Source organism: Camponotus floridanus, unplaced genomic scaffold (genome assembly GCF_003227725.1).
Source record: "Camponotus floridanus strain SB8 unplaced genomic scaffold, Cflo_v7.5 scaffold18, whole genome shotgun sequence".
Classification (NCBI taxonomy): Eukaryota; Metazoa; Arthropoda; class Insecta; order Hymenoptera; family Formicidae; genus Camponotus; species Camponotus floridanus.
In genome coordinates, this window is record NW_020229303.1 from 2,254,216 (window position 1) to 2,276,547 (window position 22,332).

The window sequence follows — 22,332 nt, forward strand, 5'->3', positions numbered from 1 at the left end:
AAATTTTTCGTTAAAATTTAAATATTAGCTTTTAAAGAAAAAGGGAAAAAATTATATTATAAATTATTATATATAATTATATTATATAATTACATTATAAATAATTATATTATATATTATTCGTTAATTTTGGAATATGGTTTTGACGTCGCCCGCACTTTTGTCACCAGAAAAAACCGATTAAAAATCATTGAAATTCGTCGATGTATTGAAACCAATGAGCAAATAATTTTTTAGTGCGAAGCATATATAAATTACATTTGGGATAACTGGAATTATTTTCATGCTTTCATTGCTGCATTATCGTATTTTAATTTAACTTCTTATTTGCTTATCGTAATTTTAATTAACTATTCTGTTTTTCAAGTAAAAAGTGAATCTTGTTGACGATTACGTATAAATTTATATTGATTTCTTATCTTCTAAATCGCATGAAAAATGGTTTAAGACATTAAAAATGTGTTTAAATAAGATTGCAGATATATATCTAATATCTTCTTATTGATGGTTAGATTAGATCCATATTTTTTCATTATCTATCAATCATATTTTAATAATTCAGACAAGTGTAAAATGTGGATTATACGTACATAAGCAATTATTTATTACGTACAGCACTGATTACAGTGATATTTGACTGATTCACTTTTAGAGATACAATGTATTACTCTATCACACTTGTATCTGAGGGACGATATCTTATCGGACTGAGCAGTGATATACTTTAAATTAGACTAATCCGGATTACATCCGGATCAATGACGTATCTCTGAAGTAATCGAATTAAATTCATAGTTCACAGAACAGTCATCGAAAGAAATTATGATCGAGCTGATCGAAAAAATTGTGAAAAACATCATAAGAAATTATAGAAGATACTTTATTATTCTTTTAATTAATATATCTTTATTTATCAAATATGTATTAATAAACAAATGTATTTTGCTGGAATAAGATGTTTTCTAAAATAAAATAAGAATAATTCTTAATCTCACTTTATTTTAACATTAAACTCTTGAAGGTCGCCAGTAAATAAAATAAAAGAAGTAATTAAAAACGACCACACTGGCAAATTTTATTAAAGTGAATCACGACGTTTCGACCATGGTTTTGGTCCTTTTCGAGTGAACTACAAAAAATTATTTCCAGTATTACACAAAAAAAATAAATTGATTTTGAAATAAAAAATGAGCGGCAAGTTAAATACATACAATAATTTAGTTAGCTATTCTATCGTGAGAAATAAGGAAATCACTTCGTCAAGATTATCATGTCAACGTCTCCATCAACACACAGAGAAAGACTAGACAACCTTTATTAGTCTATCATAAATATTGTTTAAATTTTCAGTGTCTTTTTGTAAGTTGATCGTGTTGTCAAACTTTTTTATAAAAAACATTTCGGCGATTTCTCTCTTTCTCACGTGTTTTTCATTATGTAAAATAATGACGAAGTGATTTCCTTATTTCTCACGATAGAATAGCTAACTAAATTATTGTATGTATTTAACGTGCCGCTCATTTTTTATTTCATTTTTTATTTCAATGTAATTTATTTTTTTTGTGTAATACTGGAAATAATTTTTTGTAGTTCACTCGAAAAGGACCAAAACCATGGTCGAAACGTCGTGATTCTTTAATAAAATTTGCCAGTGTAGTCGTTTTTAATTACTTCTTTCACTTTATTTTAATTATTAATATATGATAATTAAAAGAATATATTTTATAAATAAGTAAGGAATTTATAAATAACGGAAAAAAGCGAAAGATTAATAAATCAACAGAAAATAAAGAGCAAAGACAAAATATTCGTCTAAGGTGATTTACTTTCTGCAATTAAGTTTCGATTGAAATTTATATTATCAGTGTCAATTGTAATAGATAGAATTTTTATTGCGTTTTTTTAAACCATTTATCTTATCTGAGTAAATAGTGCGAGAGTGGGAATAAATAGTCTTTATAAATATGCAACTACTGTCAATAAGTGTCAGTTTTTGCAAGTTATAATTAAAGTTAAAAATTCTCTTTCTGATGCAAACACTTAATAAAAACGCAAAGCTTATAAGAAGCGTTTTAGTTTAATGTAGACGTAATTAGCATTCTTATCAATTTTTTATCGCTAAAAAAATTTCGATTCTGGACAACAGATCTAAAAAAACATATTTATGTCTCATTTTCGTGTCGCGATAAAATATAATCATTTTCAAAAATCCACGAATAGAATAAAAAGTTCCTTCGAGGAATCTATGATTTTTTTTTTCAATGCAATTGAGAAAAAAATAGAAGGGGAAAACTACGGGTATCCTAAGGGCTTGATTTTTTTTTGCAGATGATGCATCGACAGCAAGACGTCCAATCGTCATCGTCCAACGGCGAGTTCGCGATGTATCCATCGGCCGTATATCATTCCTCGTGTTCGACGTCGACCCCGTCATCGTCGTCGAGGTCGTCCACGACCTGCCCGTTCCTGCTGTCCATTTTCACGTGGTCCCTGACGTTTCTGCTGATCTCATCTTGCATCGGTCTGGGCGCGGATGCCGCGGCTATGAACGCCCATTCGCTGGGTAAAAGGTCCTTCTTCGACATCCAGTGCAAGGGCGTGTATGACAAAAGCATCTTCGCCCGTCTGGACCGCATCTGCGAGGATTGCTACAACTTGTTCCGGGAACCACAACTGCATATGCTTTGCAAGTACGTCTGATTACATACGTTTTTCCATGAAGTGTGATGGTTGGCAGACGGGATTCGCACGTGCTATTGTATCGTTTGCTACAAGTCAATTGAAGATAAACCTCTATTTATCGATGTTTGTAACAATGCGAATCACAGAAACGCGACAATCTTGAAAGAAATGGAAAGAAATTTAAAATAACGCTACGCGAGCTATGATTTTCAATTGGACAAATATTTTTTATTAGCACGCTTTATAATTGATTTGATTAAATAAATCCGGATAGATAAATGGTACCCTTAATTCGGAATCCAGAAAAAATATAATAATCATTAAAAAGTTGTAGCGTATAAAAAGTATTAGAATAATAGAACTTATAAAGAATATTACAATTTTATATGAACAAAAAGTGATTATGACTAATCATTTAATAATACATTATCGCGAATTGGTTAAGAGTTACTGTATCTAACATTCGGATATTTTACAAAATTATCTAATTATATAATTAAAGCATATAATTATAGTGTGTATAATTAATTCACTCTCTAAGAATAACCTGTAGATATTAATAGATAGTACCTGTAGCTATTAGTAGATAAAAAAAGTAGTAGATAAAATATAAATATCGATGAATATCGATATTTACATTTTATCTACATAATAGTACCTGTAGATATTAGATTAGTAGTAGATAAAGTATAAATATCTGCAGGTTATTCTTAAAGAGTTAATGAATCAATGATTAATTTCTCTGTTGCATTTTTTTGTCGTTAATTCGTACAATTGATTTGAGATTTTTTTTTTCGTCATTTTCTAGAAAAATTTCCTTCACGATTCCAGTGAAGAATATCCACATAAATTAGTTAATATTTTATGTTTAATCTCCGAAATTCCGGGCGAATAAATAAATGAGAAATAAAGAAAAACAAATTAGATGTACTTTTCAGAACGTTTTCATCTTGTATATAATATATAAGGATTATTTGAAATTTATGAAGGGGAGAGAGAAAGAGTGAGAGGAGTTCAAGCAACGAAATATTATATTTCGCGAACAACTTCGACCGCGTAATTTTTCTGCCAGATATATTATAAATATTATATCTGCATGCATTTTTGTTATCAGGATTTTTCCTAAGATAGAAATTAAGGATGTTTTGCATGTACAATCCCAGCAAAAAGTAGCTGAAAATCAATATTGATACGAATGTATCCATTTTTGGTGTATTTTGAGTAAGAAATTGTGTGGAATTACTGTGTATTGTATGCAATTACTTTGTAATATTATTACAATTTGATCTTAGCTACAGTGCAGAGATGTATTTTTTAATATTTACTGCGTTTTTACTGAAATATTCCGAATTTTGTTAATCGAAATGATTAACTTTTGGCAGAAAATTTCGCCTTGTGACAGATACATGGCTAACTTCATTGAAATATATTTAATATCTTTCTAACCAGTTAGTACTTGTATAATATTATTTGACCAAATATTTCCTCTGTCTAAATCTTTGCAAATTTTAAACAAATTCTGAATATTATTTCCATGTGTTTTTGTCATTTGAATCGACGTGGTTATACGTTTCCCATAAGAACAGACGTTAATTCGGTGCAAATTAAAATCCTTATAACTTGAACGCTTTAGTGAATCGATTTAAAAATTGTACTAAAGATTCTAAACATATGTAAGGACATTCTGTACAATTTTCATTAAATTCTCAATATTTTGAAAATAGATACAAAACATTCTTAACCGAAATGATTAACTTTTGGCAGAAAATTTCGCCTTGTGACAGATACATGGCTAACTTCATTGAAATATATTTAATATCTTTCTAACCAGTTAGTACTTGTATAATATTATTTGACCAAATATTTCCTCTGTATCTAAACCTTTGCAAATTTTAAACAAATTCTGAATATTATTTCCATGTGTTTTTGTCATTTGAATCGACGTGGTTATACGTTTCCCATAAGAACAGACGTTAATTCGGTGCAAATTAAAATCCTTATAACTTGAACGCTTTAGTGAATCGATTTAAAAATTGTACTAAAGATTCTAAACATATGTAAGGACATTCTGTACAATTTTCATTAAATTCTCAATATTGTGAAAGTAGATACAAAACATCCTTAATGTTAATATATAGAAATTTTTAAATGCTATTGACTTTATACGATAAAAAAAATTATATCATTTTATATATCCGCTCTCGGTATATATATGTGCGCGTACACCACACACGTCGGCACGCGTATCGAAATGGAATGAGATTTCTCTTCTATTTATAGCTCGTGCGAGCGAATGCCAACGCACATCCGTTGCTACCTGCCGTTTGTGCCGAGCCGCTTAACGGCCGTCGCGTAAGAGCTATTGCACGACAGGCGAGCGGGATAGCGACGTGAAAAAAGGGGTGGATTGACAGGCTACCTCCAGCATTTACCGCATGTTACAGCTGCATTCGGGATAAAATTTGCCCTATCGAGAGAAATCGACGATGACGAGAAAGGATAGATGTATCCATTAATTGCAGGTTGAAATACAATATTATTGCCGGATAATCGAATTTTTCCGGCAAATATAAGTATTGTTTTTGTTTTCTGGATTTTTATTTATTTCATTTTATTTTATTTATTTTATTTTCATTTATTTTAATTTATTATTAATTGCATTGCTTGTAAATATTTTAAGATTTGTATAAATTTTTTTTAATTATCAGGCAATTTCTCAATCAATGCATCTATCCTTTCATAATCTATTAAGATATGATTGGAATGGATTTAAGAGTTTGCGATGTCGTTTCCGGAGTATTTTGCAGGACTTCCGGTCGACGAGCCGCTGCTTATGAAACCAACTCATGTTACTGTATTATAATATAATTTACATGTTTCTTTCCTTTTAACTTTCCGCAGGAAGGAATGTTTTACCACGGACTACTTCAAAGGATGCCTAGACGTCCTGTTGTTGACGGACGAGGTCGGAAAGATCCAAAGGTGGATCAAGCAACTCCACGGAGCCGATCCGGGGGTTTAGGTAGCCTTTTCTCTTTGGTTTATGATTTTTCCTCTTAGCACCCTTTTCTTTTCTCCGCTTTTCGCAAATATAAAGAACTAACCGTGCCCGCTTGCTCTTCCACATTATCCTTCCTCATCTGCTCTCGTCCTGATATACACTCGTAGACAGTGTTTGCTGTAGATAATTTCAAAATTATCTAGATAAAGATAAAAGATAAAAATCCGTAAATTTATCTTAGATGAGATAAAGATGATTTTGCTTTTACTTTTAATCTAGATGAAATGATTATTGCGATAATCTAGATAATTATCTAGATATTTTTGTTTATTTTAGAAGACTATAAATATTTGTAAAAAATGTGACGCAGATTATAAATGGGATATTAAAATCATAAACACATATTCTTTCTCTTTTCCTAAAGAATATTTAAATAATAGCAAAAAGGTATATAAATGATATGATAAATATTTATTTATTAATTTATATTTATAATATATTTGTAATATATTTATAATATATTTATAATATATCAATAATATAATAATAATATATTTATAATATATTAATAATAATAATATAAAAAATAATAAATTTTTAGAAGCTTGCCTAGAAAACTTTTTTGCATAATGAAAACGTCATCTTAGACAATTTTTAGATAAGATGACATATATTTTTCATCTAAGATAAAGCTAAAGATACTTTGTATTTCTTCATCTAGTTAAAGATAAAGATGATCCATTTCTTTATCTAGATGATTATCTAGATAATTTTATCTAGATACCAGCAAACACTGCTCGTAGAAAAGAAACGAAAATTCCAATTTGTTTGCGTAATCTTCGCGCGAATTAAGCGTTTAATATTTACAAAGTAAAATTCGGAAAAATCGTCGCGTTCTTTCTTTTTAATTACACGATATGTAATGACATGTACAAATTGTGAATACGTGGTCGAGTTTGGCTTTGTCAATCGCAGAAATGGATCGGAAACCATGTGTAGATGCTTGATGCAAACGACTGATGATAAGCTGCAATATAAAAATCGGGTAAAAACGCAATTAAAACTAATTTATTCGCTATTTTAATTAGGAGAATATCGAGCAAACACATTTATAAATGTAGTCAATCTCAAGAAAGAAATTGAAACGTCGCGTAAGAAATAGATACCGCGATTTGGATTTATATCTGTACTTGTATATTTCTCGTTTGAATTTTTCATTATTCCTCTTTGTCATTTCTTTCGATTACATTTTCGTTGCATTTTTTAATGCCATCCCCTGGACGAATACTCGTGTATTATAGTATCTTCGCATCGAGATAATGAGTATGAAATTAGGTAATTCTGCGCAATCTTATATTAATGAGCAATGCTGCAATATAGAAAAAGAAATGAGATGTTGAAATGATGTATTGAGAATTTGCAAATCACAATCGAAATTATATACAAACTTTGTGAAAGTTTATAAATTTTGGAAAATTAATATGAAATATATAGATGTGATATCCGTTTTTTTTTTTTCATATACATATCTATATGTTTTATTTGGTTTGAGAAAAATGCAGCACTGCTAGCGATATACAGCATCATCTCGTACATTCTGACTCCATATTATCCACTTCGACGTGCATTTTCATCTCTGCGACGATTTTGGACTGTTTTTTGACGAATTTTACAAGCGAGTGTTTTAAATTTTGATGCAACAATTTTTGCAACCCGTTGATGTTTTTTGCAGTGTCGTTTTTTTCAGGGTGATTGAAAGACGGCAGATCGTCGTAAGAATAACTTTTTCTAGGGTGATGATATCCACGTTTTTGCGATTTTCAAATGTTTTTGTGATTTTTGAATGTTTTTGATTTTTTCAAAGCAAAATGATTCGCACTCTACTTGTGGTGTACAAATTCTTGGTGTAGAGTGCGAAATAATGCCTTCCCATACATTTCCTGATATTTATCCACATACTAATAATTGCTAATTCACAGACCTGTTCATTTCTTTCGCTAGAAAGCATTACATTTATTATGTTATATATGTATATTACACGTAAAGTTCTCAAATTGTTGTTTAAGTGTTATTTGCAAGTAACATTCAAAAGATTTCTTATTCTGCTTTTCACACTGAGAAAAAAATTTGATTGCATTAATTAGAATTCTGATAGATTCAACTAGTATGTCTGTTGGAAAATGGACGAACCAGAATTTTTGTAGGATTATCAGATGAATCTGATTAATTTCTTCCTGTTAAATTTACCAAATTTTCTGGTTAATAATACTAAACTCGCCAGCACCAAGTCGTCTACAATTTTTTCCATCTAATCTCAAAAGTCTGTTTAATATTTTGAATTTCAACAAGATTATTGGATAAATTCAATCCAGATTATTGGATAAATTATTTTAAATTCAGTTTGTTAGAAATTAAACTGTGATGCAAGAAGAGGATACAGCTAAGATCAAATAATAAGGCAATTCATAATATAGCCAATTTTCAATTTTTTCCCCAAACTTTTTGGGGCCTCTAGCTCAAAAGAGGGTCCATTTGCGGACCCATGTTCGTAGGAAAAAAAAGTCTTATTTTGATCTCTAGAATACGCTCCTAAAGTTTAGTGCATCATTTCAGATACACCCTGTATAGTTCAATCAAGAAAAATATGTTCTTATGATTTAAGATTGAATTTTCTTGAATGGAAAGGAAACAATGTTAAATAAAATTTTTAAATCAAAGATTGTAATTTTCTTAAAATAGAATTAAATAATTATAGACTCTTGAGATGACAATTACACACTGAGAAAAAATCTGGTTACATTAATTAGAATTCTGGTAGATTCAACCAGTATGTCTGTTGGAAAATGAACGAACCAGAATTTTTGTAAGAATTACCAGATGAATCTGATTAATTTCTTCCTGTTAAATTTACCAAATTTTCTGATTAATAATACTAAACTCGCCAGCACCAAGTCGTCTAAAATTTTTTCCATCTAATCTCAAAAGTCTGTTTAATATTCTGAATTCCAACACGATTATTGCATAAATTCAATCTAGATTATTGAATCAATTATTTTAAGTTCAGTTTGTTAGAAATTAAACTGATAAACAGTGATGCAAGAAGAGGATGCAGCTCAAACACACATAATCAGAGAGCTAGCGTTCTCTTTCTGGCACTACTGCTCGTAAGAGAAAAAAAATATACTTTGGATTTAATGTTAATACTACTTCTTTATATACATTTCATGGCAAATATTGAATACGAGTTAAGTTAAGAAGCGAGCAAAGAAATTAATGTAACAAGAAATGTTATAGATTCAACCAGAAAATACTAATCAAATCCTAGTAAAATCTATTAAACGTTCTAGTTATAAGAAATCGAGTCTTATCATGATAATTAGAAATTCTTGTTTGATTTAATCAAAATGCCTTCAATCATATATGTCGTGTTGGTACAATCAAACGATTTTTCTCAGTGCATAATTTATAAATAAAGATGTATTAACCGTGGTAAATATATACTAAAGCCAAGTCAATATAAAATTCAATTAAAAAGTTTAAATAATTGAAATCAACAAATTTTTTTATCATATTATTTAATTATCTTCGTTCGAATAGTAAAATAAAATATATCGGGGAAATTTCTATCGAAACAATTCCCGAACAGGTCCGTGAATGCATCACACCTGACACCGAGAACCTCGGTAATTACTCTGCATTCATCAGTAGACTAATCTTTCTATTCTCAATCTTTGTCCTCGCTACAGGCAAGAGTGCTTCAGCACAGAATATTTCACGAGCTGCATGCAAGTGCTGCTGCTTGAAGATGAGAAGGAAACGCTCCAGGAGATGGCCAGGTACCTAGGTCGCAAGAAGTAAACGGGACATAGTCCAAGCAACGACGCGCCGCACCACGAAGGAGAAATACTACTCAGCATCCGCATAAAATCGAGGAAGAGATCGATAGGGAAACGCCTATTCCCCTATTCCTGTCTCGAAGGGAAAGAAAGATGGAGAGGACGATGTATCCACCTGAGGCGTCGTTCTGCGTTTTCTGCGAGAAATCTGGAACCTTAGGAGATTTAACTTCGCGACATCCTCGGGAAAACATTCGGGGAAGTCTAGGTATCGCGTTGGAAAACGATCTTTGAATTTTCGATCGGAAGATCCCGAAAAAGTTCCGCGAGGATGAACGCGTCTGGACGACTTGGATGGAGGAGGGACGCGGAAATACTTACGTCATTCTTAATATTCAAGAATATAAATGAGAGAATTCGTGGGGGGGGGACTTCGGCGACCTTTCGCGGTGAGTCGCGTCGTTGCTAAACACGATGAAGAAACGAAGTTTAAACAATAACATATTAAATAACGAGACACGAGAAGCGAGACGGTACGGATTGAGTCATACAACAAACAAGCATACACGTTACACGTACACACAGAGCAAATCCATACGAATTCTAGTCGACAAAATATCTGCGCACTCGTTTTAATTCGATTAATCATTAATTATTAATCGCCGTCATTCATCATTATCGTAGTAATAATGGTAGTATTCTGTATCATTATTATTATCATTATTATTAATAATATTATTAATATTATTATTATTATTACTATTCGATTATATTATGTCACGATTATATTTTTACCGCCATCCTTCATCCGTTCGTTGTTTAATTAGATTGAGAGCCTTTAGTCGTTTATTTTAGGGAACGTGCGCGCGATATAGGGAACGAAGAGGATATCAGCTGGCTAGGTCGAAATTTTGAAAAAAAATCTTCGTGCAATTTTCAAGGGAAGAGTGACGTTTGAAAAATAAAAATTAGTAGGAAATAAACGCACGAATTTTATCGGAACGAAAGACAAGATTATCCTCCTTTTCCAAGTATTTTTCTCGATGCAAGTATTAAGAGCAGATCGAAGGCCCACTGGTCACTCAAATCGACCGCATTATTAATATTATTATTATTATTATTATTATTATTTTTATTATTATTATTATTATTATTATTATTATTATTATTATGTCATATAGTAGAATTATTGTTGTTATTATTGCAATGTATATCGCGACGTCTCCGCTCGGGTGAACGCACTGGCAGCGCAATGGAAGAGACATACACCGGCAATGTCCAACAATATTCAATTACGCGAGTCGAATACAGGGTGGCCCCGAACGTTCCAGCCAGACTTTGAGATCTTATAGGAAATTTAATTCCGAGCAAGAAATTTCCTATGAACATGGGTCGAAAAATGCTTCCTCAAGAAGTTATCGCTCAAAAACCTCTGACGAAGGAAGAGCAAAAGGTGAGAGGAAAATGAAATAAAAAGAAAATGAAACTAAATAAATTTCTTGAAAAACGTCTTTATTCATTTTCTACTATTACGTGCTATTACTAAAATATTGGTTAGAAAAAAAAAATTTATTTTCATAAAAGAAAAAGATTTTTATTTTCTATTTTTATCGTTTGTTTTTTTCAAGAAATTTATTTAGTTCCATTTTCCTTTTATTTCATTTTCTTTTCACCTTTTGCTCTTCCTTCATCAGAGATTTTTGAGCGATAACTTCTCGAGGAAGCATTTTTCGACCCATGTTTATAGGATATTTTTTGTTCAGAATTAAATTTCCTATAAGATCTCAAAGTCTGGCTGGAACGTTCGGGGCCACCCTGTATATACGCGCTTATTCCGAAAAGTTTCGTTCGTTTATTCGAGAGAAAAGAGAGAGAGGAAGATTTTCCTGCAATTTATTCGGTGAACGATTTTACAATAGCTCTTCCTTAGCGATGCCTTGGGCGTCCGCTTCGTGGACGGAGCCGGTCGCGCGTAAAACGCGTAGTATTTATTTATTTTTTCACGTTCTTAAGTTATATAAGCGATCTATATAAAACGAAGCAAAAGTATTAACGCGCGTATCTAACCGAGAGAAAGAGAGAAAGAGAGAGAGTGAGAGAGTGAGAGTGAGAGTGAGAGAGAGAGAGAGAGCGAGAGCAACGGGCGGTGGCGAAGCGGGCGCGTCCTCAAAGCCACGTCCAATTGGATGATTGCCCGATTGTGTACGATATGCAAATCCCGGGGGAAAGTCGATCCGATCAGAGACTACTTATCTGTCACGAAGACGAGACGAGTACAGAAGAATGCAGGACTTTATACACGTGAGAAATCAGTCGCTCCTCCTGTCAAGTGGACAAGATTTCGAGAGATATTGGCTGATCGTTGGTAAAATTACGAAGCTTCGAGGGAAACTTTTAAACAATATTTCAAAGATAAAAGAAGCACACGCTGGAAAAGATAAGATATTGTAATTGAATTCAAATCGAGGAAGATCTAGAGATTTTAATATTCTTTTAAGTCCATTTTCGAATGAGAGGAAGAGAGAAAATTTGAATTTAATTAAAATTGAAATTTGAATTAAAAAATTTAAATTTAATTGAAATTAAAATTTGAATTAAAATTTAAACTAATTGACATTGTAGAGACCAACCCTGAGGTCTGATTTCTTCTGTGCACGTCTGTTTTGGATTTTTTAGAACGAAAATCCCGCCGTGCTTTACATCATCGCCACTCTGAGACCGAGAGAGAACAATCACGAACCATTCCAAAATCAGTATTTAAATCATTCCATCTTTGCGATCTTCAGGTTCGCCTTCGGAAGCTCGCGTATCTTGAGTCAAAAAGCTCAGATTTATATAAATACTCTATTTATTTTACATTCATTCTTTGCATTCATGAGTTATTCATGCCTAGAAAAAAGAAAAATATTATTTATTAATTATAATAAAAAAAAAAAAAAAAAAAAAATATATATATATATATATATATATATATATGTATATACAGGGTGTCCGAAAACTCATAATCAATCTTTCAAAGACAGATTCCTGGAATCATTTGGAGACGATTTTTCCTCAGCGAAAATGTCGATAAAGGTCATCATTATTTGCATGTTCCCGATTTTTGTCATCATATATCTTTGCAATTAAGTCTTAAATTAAAACTCAACTAAAGTAAACTCTATTTAAAATTAATCGAAGAATGTGGTTTTGTTAATATTTTATTTCTATAAAGCTTAGCTTATGAAAAACCTCTTATTTCCAATCACTTATAATTCGAAAATTATTAGTGCCTCGACATTTTCGTTTTGGGAAAATCGTCTTCTGATGATCCCAGGAATCTGTCTTTGAAAGATTGATGAGTTTCGGTTACACCCTGTATATATATATATATATATATATATATATATATATATATATAATGCCCAATTATAATATATATATAATATATTATATATATTTTATATATATAAAAAATATAATAAAAATATATATAATATACAAACATCGCACAATTTTAACTAATATTATCCAAAGTGCTGCTCCGAAGCAGACCTGAAGTGCATCCGAGAAAAACAGCATTCTTATTTACGTAACGTAAATACATTGAGTGACAATTGCGTACAGCATCGACATGTGCAAATCTTCATAATTAACAGAAATTAATATAATTAATATAAATTAATATAAATTAATATAAATTAATATAAATTAATATAAATTTGAAAGAATACAGCAAATATTTACATTTTTTTCACATGTATCTCTTGTTGTAGCGCGACACAGAAGCACTTGTATTAGAAGAAATATATATCGAGTGTCTCTAAAATTTCGTCTGATAAAGTAAAGAATTTCCGAGAAGAAGGATCGCGAATAGAGCGTTAATTCGCCGATTTGCACCTGTTGATGCGAGGCACAAGCTGCGATTCGCGGATACGTTTCCTTCTAGTTTTGTTCTTTTACCTATTTTTTTTGTCTTTCCTCCCGAGAGGACGCGCGAGCGGACGATACACTTTTACGAAACACGACTTTCAGCTTTTTAATTTTTCTTTCCCTTTTTTTTATTCACTTGTGTAAGAGACAAAAGGTATTGACTATCTATACACGTGCGAATATAAAAAAAATACTCATAAACACGTATACTCACAATCAGATCTACGCGCGATGTACTGTTAAATTCAGAGCATATACGAGAATGAAGATGAGAAAGGGCTGAGGAATCGTATCCTATCCACAATTAATGTAAAATTATATTATATATACATATAATATGTAAAAATGTGCGTGTGTAATGTACATACACGTGCATTTCAAGGATGCGTATAACGCGCGACATTGTATGTATATGGACAAACACATGTACACATCGGTACAATTAACGACACGGATATCTAAGTCTATTCTTGTTTTGCGTGAATAAACGGGTGAATCAAAAATCATTACAGATTTCTGTATTTTATTACAAACGCCATATTTCCCCTTCCTCTTCCCTTTATACTTGGCGGCATTTAATTTTAATTATTGGCATATATATAAATTTATATGCTTAAGTATTTTAATGTTTTCTCGTCAGATTTATTATATGTGAGAAACTTAATTAAAAAGTAATAAAATAAAAATGTCTCAAATTTTTATTATTTTTGCTATTACATGTATTTTTTCGTCACATATACATATATATATATATATATATATATATATATATATATAATTAAATAATAAATAATAAATTAAAAATCCTATCTATAAAATGAAGGACATAACAAATATACTTTCATTCTAATTTTAGAGATCTTTCTCTCAGTCTTAGATATTATAAATTTATAGACATTATTATAAAAGATTCCAGAAAAAAATTCGGTTCAGATAATGTTAAAATGCAAAATGTAATTATAAAAATGTAATTAAAATTAAATGTAAAATGTAATAAAAATTTGTTTTCAAACTTTATTTCATATTTCACGCAAAATCTTATAATCTCTTCCTCTTGATATTTTATATATATAAGCTTTTGAAATATGAAATAAAGTTTAAAAACGAATTTTTATTTATAATTACATTTTGCAATCGGATTTTATCATTATATCTGGATGAAATCGAGTTTTTCTCTGGAATCTTTTATAATAATGTCTATAATATATACATTATTATAAAAGATTCCAGAAAAAAATTCGATATATAGTTTTTATATAACGAAAAAATACAAGCAAAAATCTGAGAAGAAATAAATTATATATACAGGGTGTCCCAGTTATCTTCCGTCATCTTTCAAAGACAGATTCCTGGGATCATCTGAAGAAGATTTTTCCTCAACGAAAATGAGGTACTAATAATTTTCGAATTATAAGTGATTGAAAATAAGGGATTTTTCGTAAACTAAGCTTTGTAGAAATAAAATATTAACAAAACCACATTCTTTGATTAATTTTAAATAGAGTTTACTTTAGTTGAGTTTTAATTTAAGACTTAATTGCAAAGATATATGATGACAAAAATCTGGAACATGCAAAAAATGATGGCCTTCATTGACATTTTCCCTGAGGAAAAATCGTCTTCAAATGATCCCAGGAATCTGTCTTTAAAAGATGACGGAAGATAATTGGGACACCCTGTATATATAATTTATTTCTTCTCAGATTTTTGCTTGTATCTTTATATAAAAACTATATATATTTATGCGCATTTATATTTCTCTTAATATTTGACATTTTAAAAGTCTTACCTTGGCACGAGTTCAATTAAGAGTTCCACCACGAGAAAACTGCTGTTGTTTTTTTTTTCTATCTTCGTGTCTTCGAAGATTTAATTTTTGTTGATATCGCCGACAACTTAAATTATCGAATTTGGCGCCATTATGTCGGCAAACACTAACCTCTTCTTTCCGTGGCCGCAAACCGCGAACTTGTTTCGCACTTTTAGAAAGCACAATGAGCGCGCGACGAAACGAGCCGAACGAATGAGATAATCCGATCGCGAAATTTTTCACGCACACGCGCACGTAAACTCTCGAAACTCGTAACGTAAAGTTAAAAAAAAAAACGCACGATGACCGATGCAGATACGACTCGCTACGAGTTACGAAAAAATGCTGCGCGAATCGCTTGAAATTGCAGCATATGACACGTCATGAGATACGTCACGTGACGTTTTGAAAAAGTTTAAATTTAAAAAATCGTACATACAATGTTCGTTCCATGAAGACACGATAATTTGAGAAAAATGTGAGTTTTTCGATGAATAAGGATATATCTATTATTCAAATATGAGTTGTATTTTTAAATCTTATAAATATAATTGTTTGCGTGGGTGTCTCATATTTGAGAAAACAAATGACATCAGAATGATTTGTTCATAAAATTTGCAAACAAAAAATACAAATAATTAATATAATACAGCAGGAAAATAATGAATATATATACACATATACATTACATTAGGTTAGATTAGGTTTATATATATATATACAGGGTGAATCATAATGGTTGTAACAACCTTTTACCATTAGAAATCAATTATCGACTGCAACTGTAATCAATCGAATAATTCATAGATGACAGCTGCTTGGATCGACCGTGTCTGCAGTAACGTACAAGCGAGTTAAATACTGTGAATCAAATAATATACATATTCTATGCATACTTTTCTAATATATTTAACTCTTTTATGTACATATTTTTCTTTCTACACGGTTTTTTTCTAATAACGCGATTTCTTATTATTGTGAAACGTATCTGCCACATAAAAAGAGATATCTTTTGCATTCGTGTATTTTTTAATACGATTTTTTTTAAATAATGGTATTTTAATACATAGAATTTGACGGCGATTTTTTCCATTCTTACACAAATCATTTTAACGTGTAAAAAGAGTTGGATTGGTAAACGATACAAAAGTATTCCTTTTTTATTAAAAAAATGCGTAATTCTACTTTCTACAAGAAATATTCTGCTGTAGATATTAAGAATGTAAAAGTTATAACTTAGAAAATTAATAATAAGTAGAATAATTCTTGTAGAAAGCAGAATTACGCATTTTTTTAATAAAAAAAGAATACTTTTGTATCTTTACCAATCCAACTCTTTTTACGCGTTAAAATGATTTGTGTAAGAATGAAAAAAATCGCCGTCAAATTCTATGTATTAAAAAATCATTATTTAAAAAAAAATCATATTAAAAAATACACGAATGCAAAAGATATCTCTTTTTATGTGGCAGATACGTTTCACAATAATAAGAAATCACGTTATTAGAAAAAAACCGTGTAGAAAGAAAAATATGTACATAAAAAAGTTAAATATATTAGAAAAGTATGCATGGAATATGTATATTATTTAATTCACAGTATTTAACTCGCTTGTACGTTACTGCAGACACGGTCGATCCAAGCAGCTGTCATCTATGAATCATTCAATTGATTACAGTTGCAGTCGGTAATTGATCTCTAATGGTAAAAGGTTGTTACAACCATTATGATTCACCCTGTATATATATATATATATAAAACTCTATGTATAGAGGATATGTAAAATTCTATATATATATATATATATATATATATATATATATATATATATATATAAATGCATTTTCATCAAATCGATTGCATTTTTAATTTTGGATGTATATTATATTATATTATATAGTCTGGAATCGCGCATTTTATGTGATAGTCTCATTGAAAATTATGAATATATTATATATATCAAAAAGCAATATATTGGGTTGTCCGGAAAGTTCGTGCGGATTTCTCAATAGATGTCGTTCAAAAGCGAATTTCACAAGTTTATGTCGATGTGATGTATCAAATGCTTTCGTGTTTTGATTAGTGACATTTCAACGCATACTTAGTGATATTAATTATCCCAATAAATTAAAAACTTTTTACTTGACATTAGCTTAGAGATGGAAGGAAATAACATGTTTTTTCGATGCATAATGCTTTTTTATTTCCGTAAAGGAAAGAACGCGACACAAACTCGAAAAAAAATATGTGCCGTATACGGGGAAGATGCCGTAAGTGATCGCATGTGTCAGAAGTGGTTTGCTAAATTTCGTTCAGGAGAAATGAATATTGAAGATGCTCCTCGCTCTGGTCGGCCAGTCACCACCGATGTCGACCAAATAACAGCTTTAATCGATTCCGAGCGGCAAATCACAATTCGGGAAATCGCAGCGAGGTTAAACATTGGCAAATCAACTGTTTCCGAACATTTAAACAAGCTCCAGATGATAAAAAAGCTTGATGTTTGGGTGCCGCATGACTTAACTGAGAAAAATCGTATTGATCGCATTTCCATCAGCGATTTGCTGTACAAACGCAATGAATACGATCCATTTTTGAAACGCATCATAACAGGCGACGAAAAGTGGATAATTTATAATAACGTCGAGCGTAAAAGGTCGTGGAGCAAGCGAGGTGAACCGTCATTAACCACTTCGAAGGCAGGCTTACATCTGAAAAAGGTAATGCTCTGCATTTGGTGGAATTGGAAGGGGATAGTATACTATGAGCTACTACCGGACAACGAAACCATCGATTCGGACAAGTACTGTTCACAGTTGGATAAATTGAAGATAGAAATCGCCAAAAAGTGTCCGGAATTGATCAATAGGAAAGGCGTCGTTTTTCATCATGATAACGCCAGACCTCGTGCAAGTTTGCAGACTCGCCAAAAATTATTGGCGTTTGGCTGGGATGTTTTGCCTCATCCACCGTATTCCCCCGACATTGCACCCTCGGATTATCATTTATTTCGGTCGCTGCAAAACTCAATTAATGGTTTAAACTTTGCTTCTTTGGAACTCCTCAAAAACTACTTGGACAGCTTCTTCGCCGAAAAAACCCAAGATTTCTATGAGACAGGAATTATGAAATTACCCGAAAGATGGAAAAGTATTGTGCAAAATAATGGTGCATATATCACAGAATGAAATAACTTTTAACAATAAAAATTTTTCATTCGAATTTTGCTTAAAAATCCGCACGGACTTTCCGGACAACTCAATACTTATATAACAAAATTATAGAATGCGTATAGAAATGCATTAATTATCCATTAATTTTACTGAACACATCGGCCGATATACTACAATTTCGCTGCCGGATATTGCGAGAATGCCGTTTTGGTAATCCATCTGTAAAATGAAATACATAACAAATATATTTTTTTTATTCCAACATCAGCTTTAGATGTTATAAACTTATAGACACATATTTTAAAAGATTCCAGAAAAAAAATCGTTTTCATTCAGATATAATGAAATAAAATCTGACTGCAAAATGCAATTGTAAATAAAAATGGGTTTCTAAACTTTATTTTACATTTCATGCAAAAGATTATAATCTTTTTCTCTTGATATAGCGTGTGATACTTACTCTTGCAATTCCTCCGAAAGGTGAGTGTAAAGTAGCCATGGGTTTCGGCGGATCCGTAGGACTCGAAATTCTGACAGTGCCGTCTGTGGAACTCGTTATCAGATTTCCGCGTGTCAGATGCACTCCCGTTATCCTTTTTGTATGTCCAGTAGAATAAGATTTTACTAGCTCAAAGTTGTTTTTTGGATTTAATACATGTAACTTGGCGACGCTGTCCCCAACGCAAACACAATCTTGTTGCATATTTATGCACATGGGAAATGCTTTACCTGGAATCTAAAATATCTGTGATATCGCATATATTTTCATTTCTTTATGCTGTTGAAATAAGTAATATTACTGTGATAGATTTCATGATTCGTCCGGCTCTTTGATCCCAAACAGACACCGTTTTGTCCTCACTGGCAGATAAAATGTATTCGGAATTCATTGCCAGTTTAATAACAGCTCCTCTGTGCGGTCGATATTGGGTAATTGGTTTTTCTCCCGATCTTGAATCAAAGACAAATACGGTCCTCTTATATGAACCAGTCGCGAAAAGAGCTTGTTCTGGACACGATGACACACACAGCAATGCACCCGATACACCCCTGCAAATTTTTTTAGAAAATAATTTATATTATAAATAATATATAATAGGCAAGAACTTTGTTTAATGACTTTAGAATTACACTATTTCTGAGCTTTCTATCGATAAACAGATTATAATATTTGAATAACTTGAATCAAAATACAATTATTTCTTAGAAATTAATATTTCATTATTGTATATACAGTGTGAGCCATTTTAAGTTACCCACCCCAATAACTTTTTTATTTTTGAATGTACAACAAAATGTTTCAAATAAAAGTTGCTTGACTTCGAGGAGGACAGAAGATGGTGGCAAAAACTTAAAATGGCTCACCCTGTATAAGTATGTTATTATACATACGTATATATACTGTAAGTATGATGTTGTACAAGACCAATATTGGTAAGCATCCACGATTTGACACTCTGATCCCAACTACAACTGTAGACAGTGTTGTCTATTGTTGTCAGATCCCAAATCCATCCATTATGTGCAGAGTCTATGTTACAAATAGTATATTGGGATCCATAAGTATTTTTACCAAATCTCCCATAAATCAGACTGCGATCTCTTGCGCCAGCAATATAACCAGTGCCATCCTGTATATTAAAGTCATATTATATATTAGTTTTTTATAAAGAAAAATCAGGGCCGAATTTAGGGGGGGGGGGGCAACAGGGGCTTCTACAACACAAATTTTTGAGTAAAATTTCCTATTGAATGGTATACATCACTTAGAAGGTCTATGCATATTGCTTGACCTTGTTATTTCACAATAAATTATTTAAACAACGTAAAAATTTTTATTTGATTTTAAAAATGGGGTCTCCACCTCTTGCCTGCCCCAGAGCTTCCACACCTTTAAATCCAACTCTGAGAAAAATGTTCAAAGATATTTAACTAATATATTATTTACATGCATCAGTAGTAGAGCATCTACAGTGCTGCCTTGTGCATGTGTAGCTATTTTCTCCATTGGACATTCCTTCTCTCTCCATAATGCTCTTTGTTTCTCAATCGCAACACATGACAATTTCCAAAATAGTCTGTCAGGTTTTGCTGAAATTATATATCGTCTTAATATAAAATTAATACAAAACAATGATATAGAAAGATAAGAAGTGCTTGATATTTATTCACAAAATGAATAGTCATGCAAAGTACTATCAATTTTAACTAACCAGGACGCAAAAGCGGATAGCTAGCATCCGGCCATGTATGATTAATTCGCGCTTTCCATAACGAGTCATCCTTTAAAATCAGATAGAACTGCTTGCATACCAGGCTCAAACTGTGCACTAATGTCGATGCCTTTAAGAAGGAGCATATATGCAGGAATATCTGAAACGCAATACAGATAAATTAAATGATACATGGATAAATTAATCTGCTATAAATTAGAAATATACACACAAATAAAATAAATATGCAAGAAAGAGGAAGGGAGAATAAGAAGTGAACACTTTACTGCATCGACAAGCGACTAATGGAACCAAGTGACAGCTGACAGCAGCAATAAAATAAAAGATGAATTTCGCATATGTGTAAGAAATATAAGACGTATGAGAAGTGAGATTGGCATCTTTTCGTACAAACCTCGACCGGGAGGTCCAACAATGACACTTGTGCATTGTCTTCCTCGCTGTCGTGCGAGCAACTTGCATTCTCGTCATCCATTTTTCCTCCGTGCACCGTGCGAATCTGAATATTCTCATTCGATCTGTTCGAAAAAAAACGTGAGGAATCAACAGGATTAGTCGTGGAACTTAAACACTGACGTTTATCACCGTATCAATCGGTCAAACGATCATCGATGCGAGCTCCTTATACGCATTTATAGCTGTCAACAGCTGTAAATATATTATTGTGCATCGCACATGAATGCAGAGCTACGCCATCTGTGTGTACGGGGTGTCGCGAAAAAAATGCATATATGAATTACGAAGGATTTCGCGCGCGAAAAATTTGATTTTTCTCGAGGAAAAAAAATTAATTATTACGGAATGTGTCTAATGGATTTTCCGAGATAATATGCAAAAGCTTCAGAAAAAATTCGCAAACAAGTTTTCCGTTAATAACAATTTATATTATATTGTATAAATTTTATACACTAAAGATATATTAGGAATTCTTTTTATTAAAATTCATATTAATAAATTATTATAATAAATAAATAATAATTAAATTACGAATTATTATTGTATAATAAATAATTAATTACGAACGATTTCGTGCGCGAAAAATTTAATTTTTCTGGAGGAAAAAAAATTAATTATGGAATGTTAGTCTAATGGATTTTCCGAGATAATATGCAAAAGCTTCAGAAAAATTCGCAAACAAGTTTTCCGTTAATAACAATTTATATTATATTGTATAAATTTTATACAATAAAGATATATTAGGAATTCTTTTTATTAAAATTCATATTAATAAATTATTATAATAAATAAATAATTAAATTACGAATTATTATTGTATAATAAATAATTAATTACGAAGGATTTTGCGCGCGAAAAATTTGATTTTTCTCGAGGAAAAAAAATTAATTATTACGGAATGTGTCTAATGGATTTTCCGAGATAATATGCAAAAGCTTCAGAAAAATTCGCAAACAAGTTTTATTCCGTTAATAACAATTTATATATTATATATATACATACATATATATGCATAAATTTTATACAATAAAGATATATTATTTTTTTTATTAAAATTTATATTAATAAGTATCTATATCTAATATAATTTTTTTCAATATTTGCACATTCTATTATAATTATGTTTAATATTATAATTATATTATAATATAAGTAATATAATTATATTATAATATTATATATACTATAAGTGATATAATTATTTAAGTACAATATCCATTTATTTATG

General features: G+C 31.1%; 4 protein-coding genes across 8 annotated transcripts in view; 2 read left to right on the forward strand and 2 right to left on the reverse strand.

Annotated features, from left to right (window-relative positions):
* The window catches only part of LOC105254507 (ion transport peptide-like), a 70,016-nt gene extending 59,089 nt beyond the window's left edge, over positions 1 to 10,927 (forward strand). For 3 of the 4 annotated variants that reach the window (XM_025407525.1, XM_025407523.1, XM_025407526.1), the window contains exons 2-4: positions 2,329 to 2,690; positions 5,584 to 5,704; positions 9,430 to 10,927. In XM_025407525.1, coding sequence (XP_025263310.1) covers positions 2,329 to 2,690; positions 5,584 to 5,704 — 483 coding nt within the window. In that variant the 3' untranslated portion in view covers positions 9,430 to 10,927. The remainder of the gene's footprint in view (positions 1 to 2,328; positions 2,691 to 5,583; positions 5,705 to 9,429) is intronic. The other variant, XM_025407524.1, reaches the window with a different exon arrangement.
* LOC105256910 (peroxisomal leader peptide-processing protease) overlaps positions 1 to 15,579 on the reverse strand; it is a 101,883-nt gene extending 86,304 nt beyond the window's left edge. The window contains exon 1 of the mRNA XM_025407521.1: positions 15,221 to 15,579. The gene's annotated coding sequence lies outside the window, so the exon portion shown is untranslated. The remainder of the gene's footprint in view (positions 1 to 15,220) is intronic.
* A 1,589-nt stretch (positions 15,580 to 17,168) lies between these two features.
* Positions 17,169 to 21,343, reverse strand: LOC105254508 (F-box/WD repeat-containing protein 9). 2 transcript variants are annotated; one of them, XM_025407560.1, is made up of 9 exons: positions 21,234 to 21,343; positions 21,043 to 21,166; positions 20,628 to 20,787; positions 20,363 to 20,505; positions 19,807 to 20,045; positions 19,215 to 19,464; positions 18,875 to 19,150; positions 18,506 to 18,633; positions 17,169 to 17,215 (listed from the first exon to the last, which is right to left on the reverse strand). In XM_025407560.1, the coding sequence occupies exons 2-8, from the start codon at positions 21,121 to 21,123 to the stop codon at positions 18,544 to 18,546; spliced, it is 1,239 nt and encodes a 412-aa protein (XP_025263345.1). In that variant the 5' UTR covers positions 21,124 to 21,166; positions 21,234 to 21,343; the 3' UTR covers positions 17,169 to 17,215; positions 18,506 to 18,543. The 2 variants fall into 2 exon arrangements, with proteins under 2 accessions (XP_025263345.1, XP_025263344.1); XM_025407559.1 differs by having other exon boundaries at positions 21,225 to 21,343.
* LOC112637573 (histone-lysine N-methyltransferase SETMAR-like) lies at positions 17,563 to 18,429 on the forward strand. Its single transcript, XM_025407621.1, has one exon. It carries the CDS (start codon positions 17,563 to 17,565, stop codon positions 18,427 to 18,429), a length of 867 nt encoding a protein of 288 aa, XP_025263406.1.
* Positions 21,344 to 22,332: the final 989 nt, after the last annotated feature.

Coding starts and splice junctions, on each gene's coding strand:
- LOC112637573 (XM_025407621.1), top strand. CDS start 17,563: ATGAATATTGAAGATGCTCCTCGCTCTGGTCGGCCAGTCACCACCGAT.
- LOC105254508 (XM_025407560.1), bottom strand. CDS start 21,123: ATGGATGACGAGAATGCAAGTTGCTCGCACGACAGCGAGGAAGACAAT. Junction 19,465..19,806: donor CATACTTACAGTATATATAC/GTATGTATAATA, acceptor AAAAATTTGCAG/GGGTGTATCGGGTGCATTGC. Junction 19,151..19,214: donor GAATCATGAAATCTATCACA/GTAATATTACTT, acceptor CAGATATTTTAG/ATTCCAGGTAAAGCATTTCC.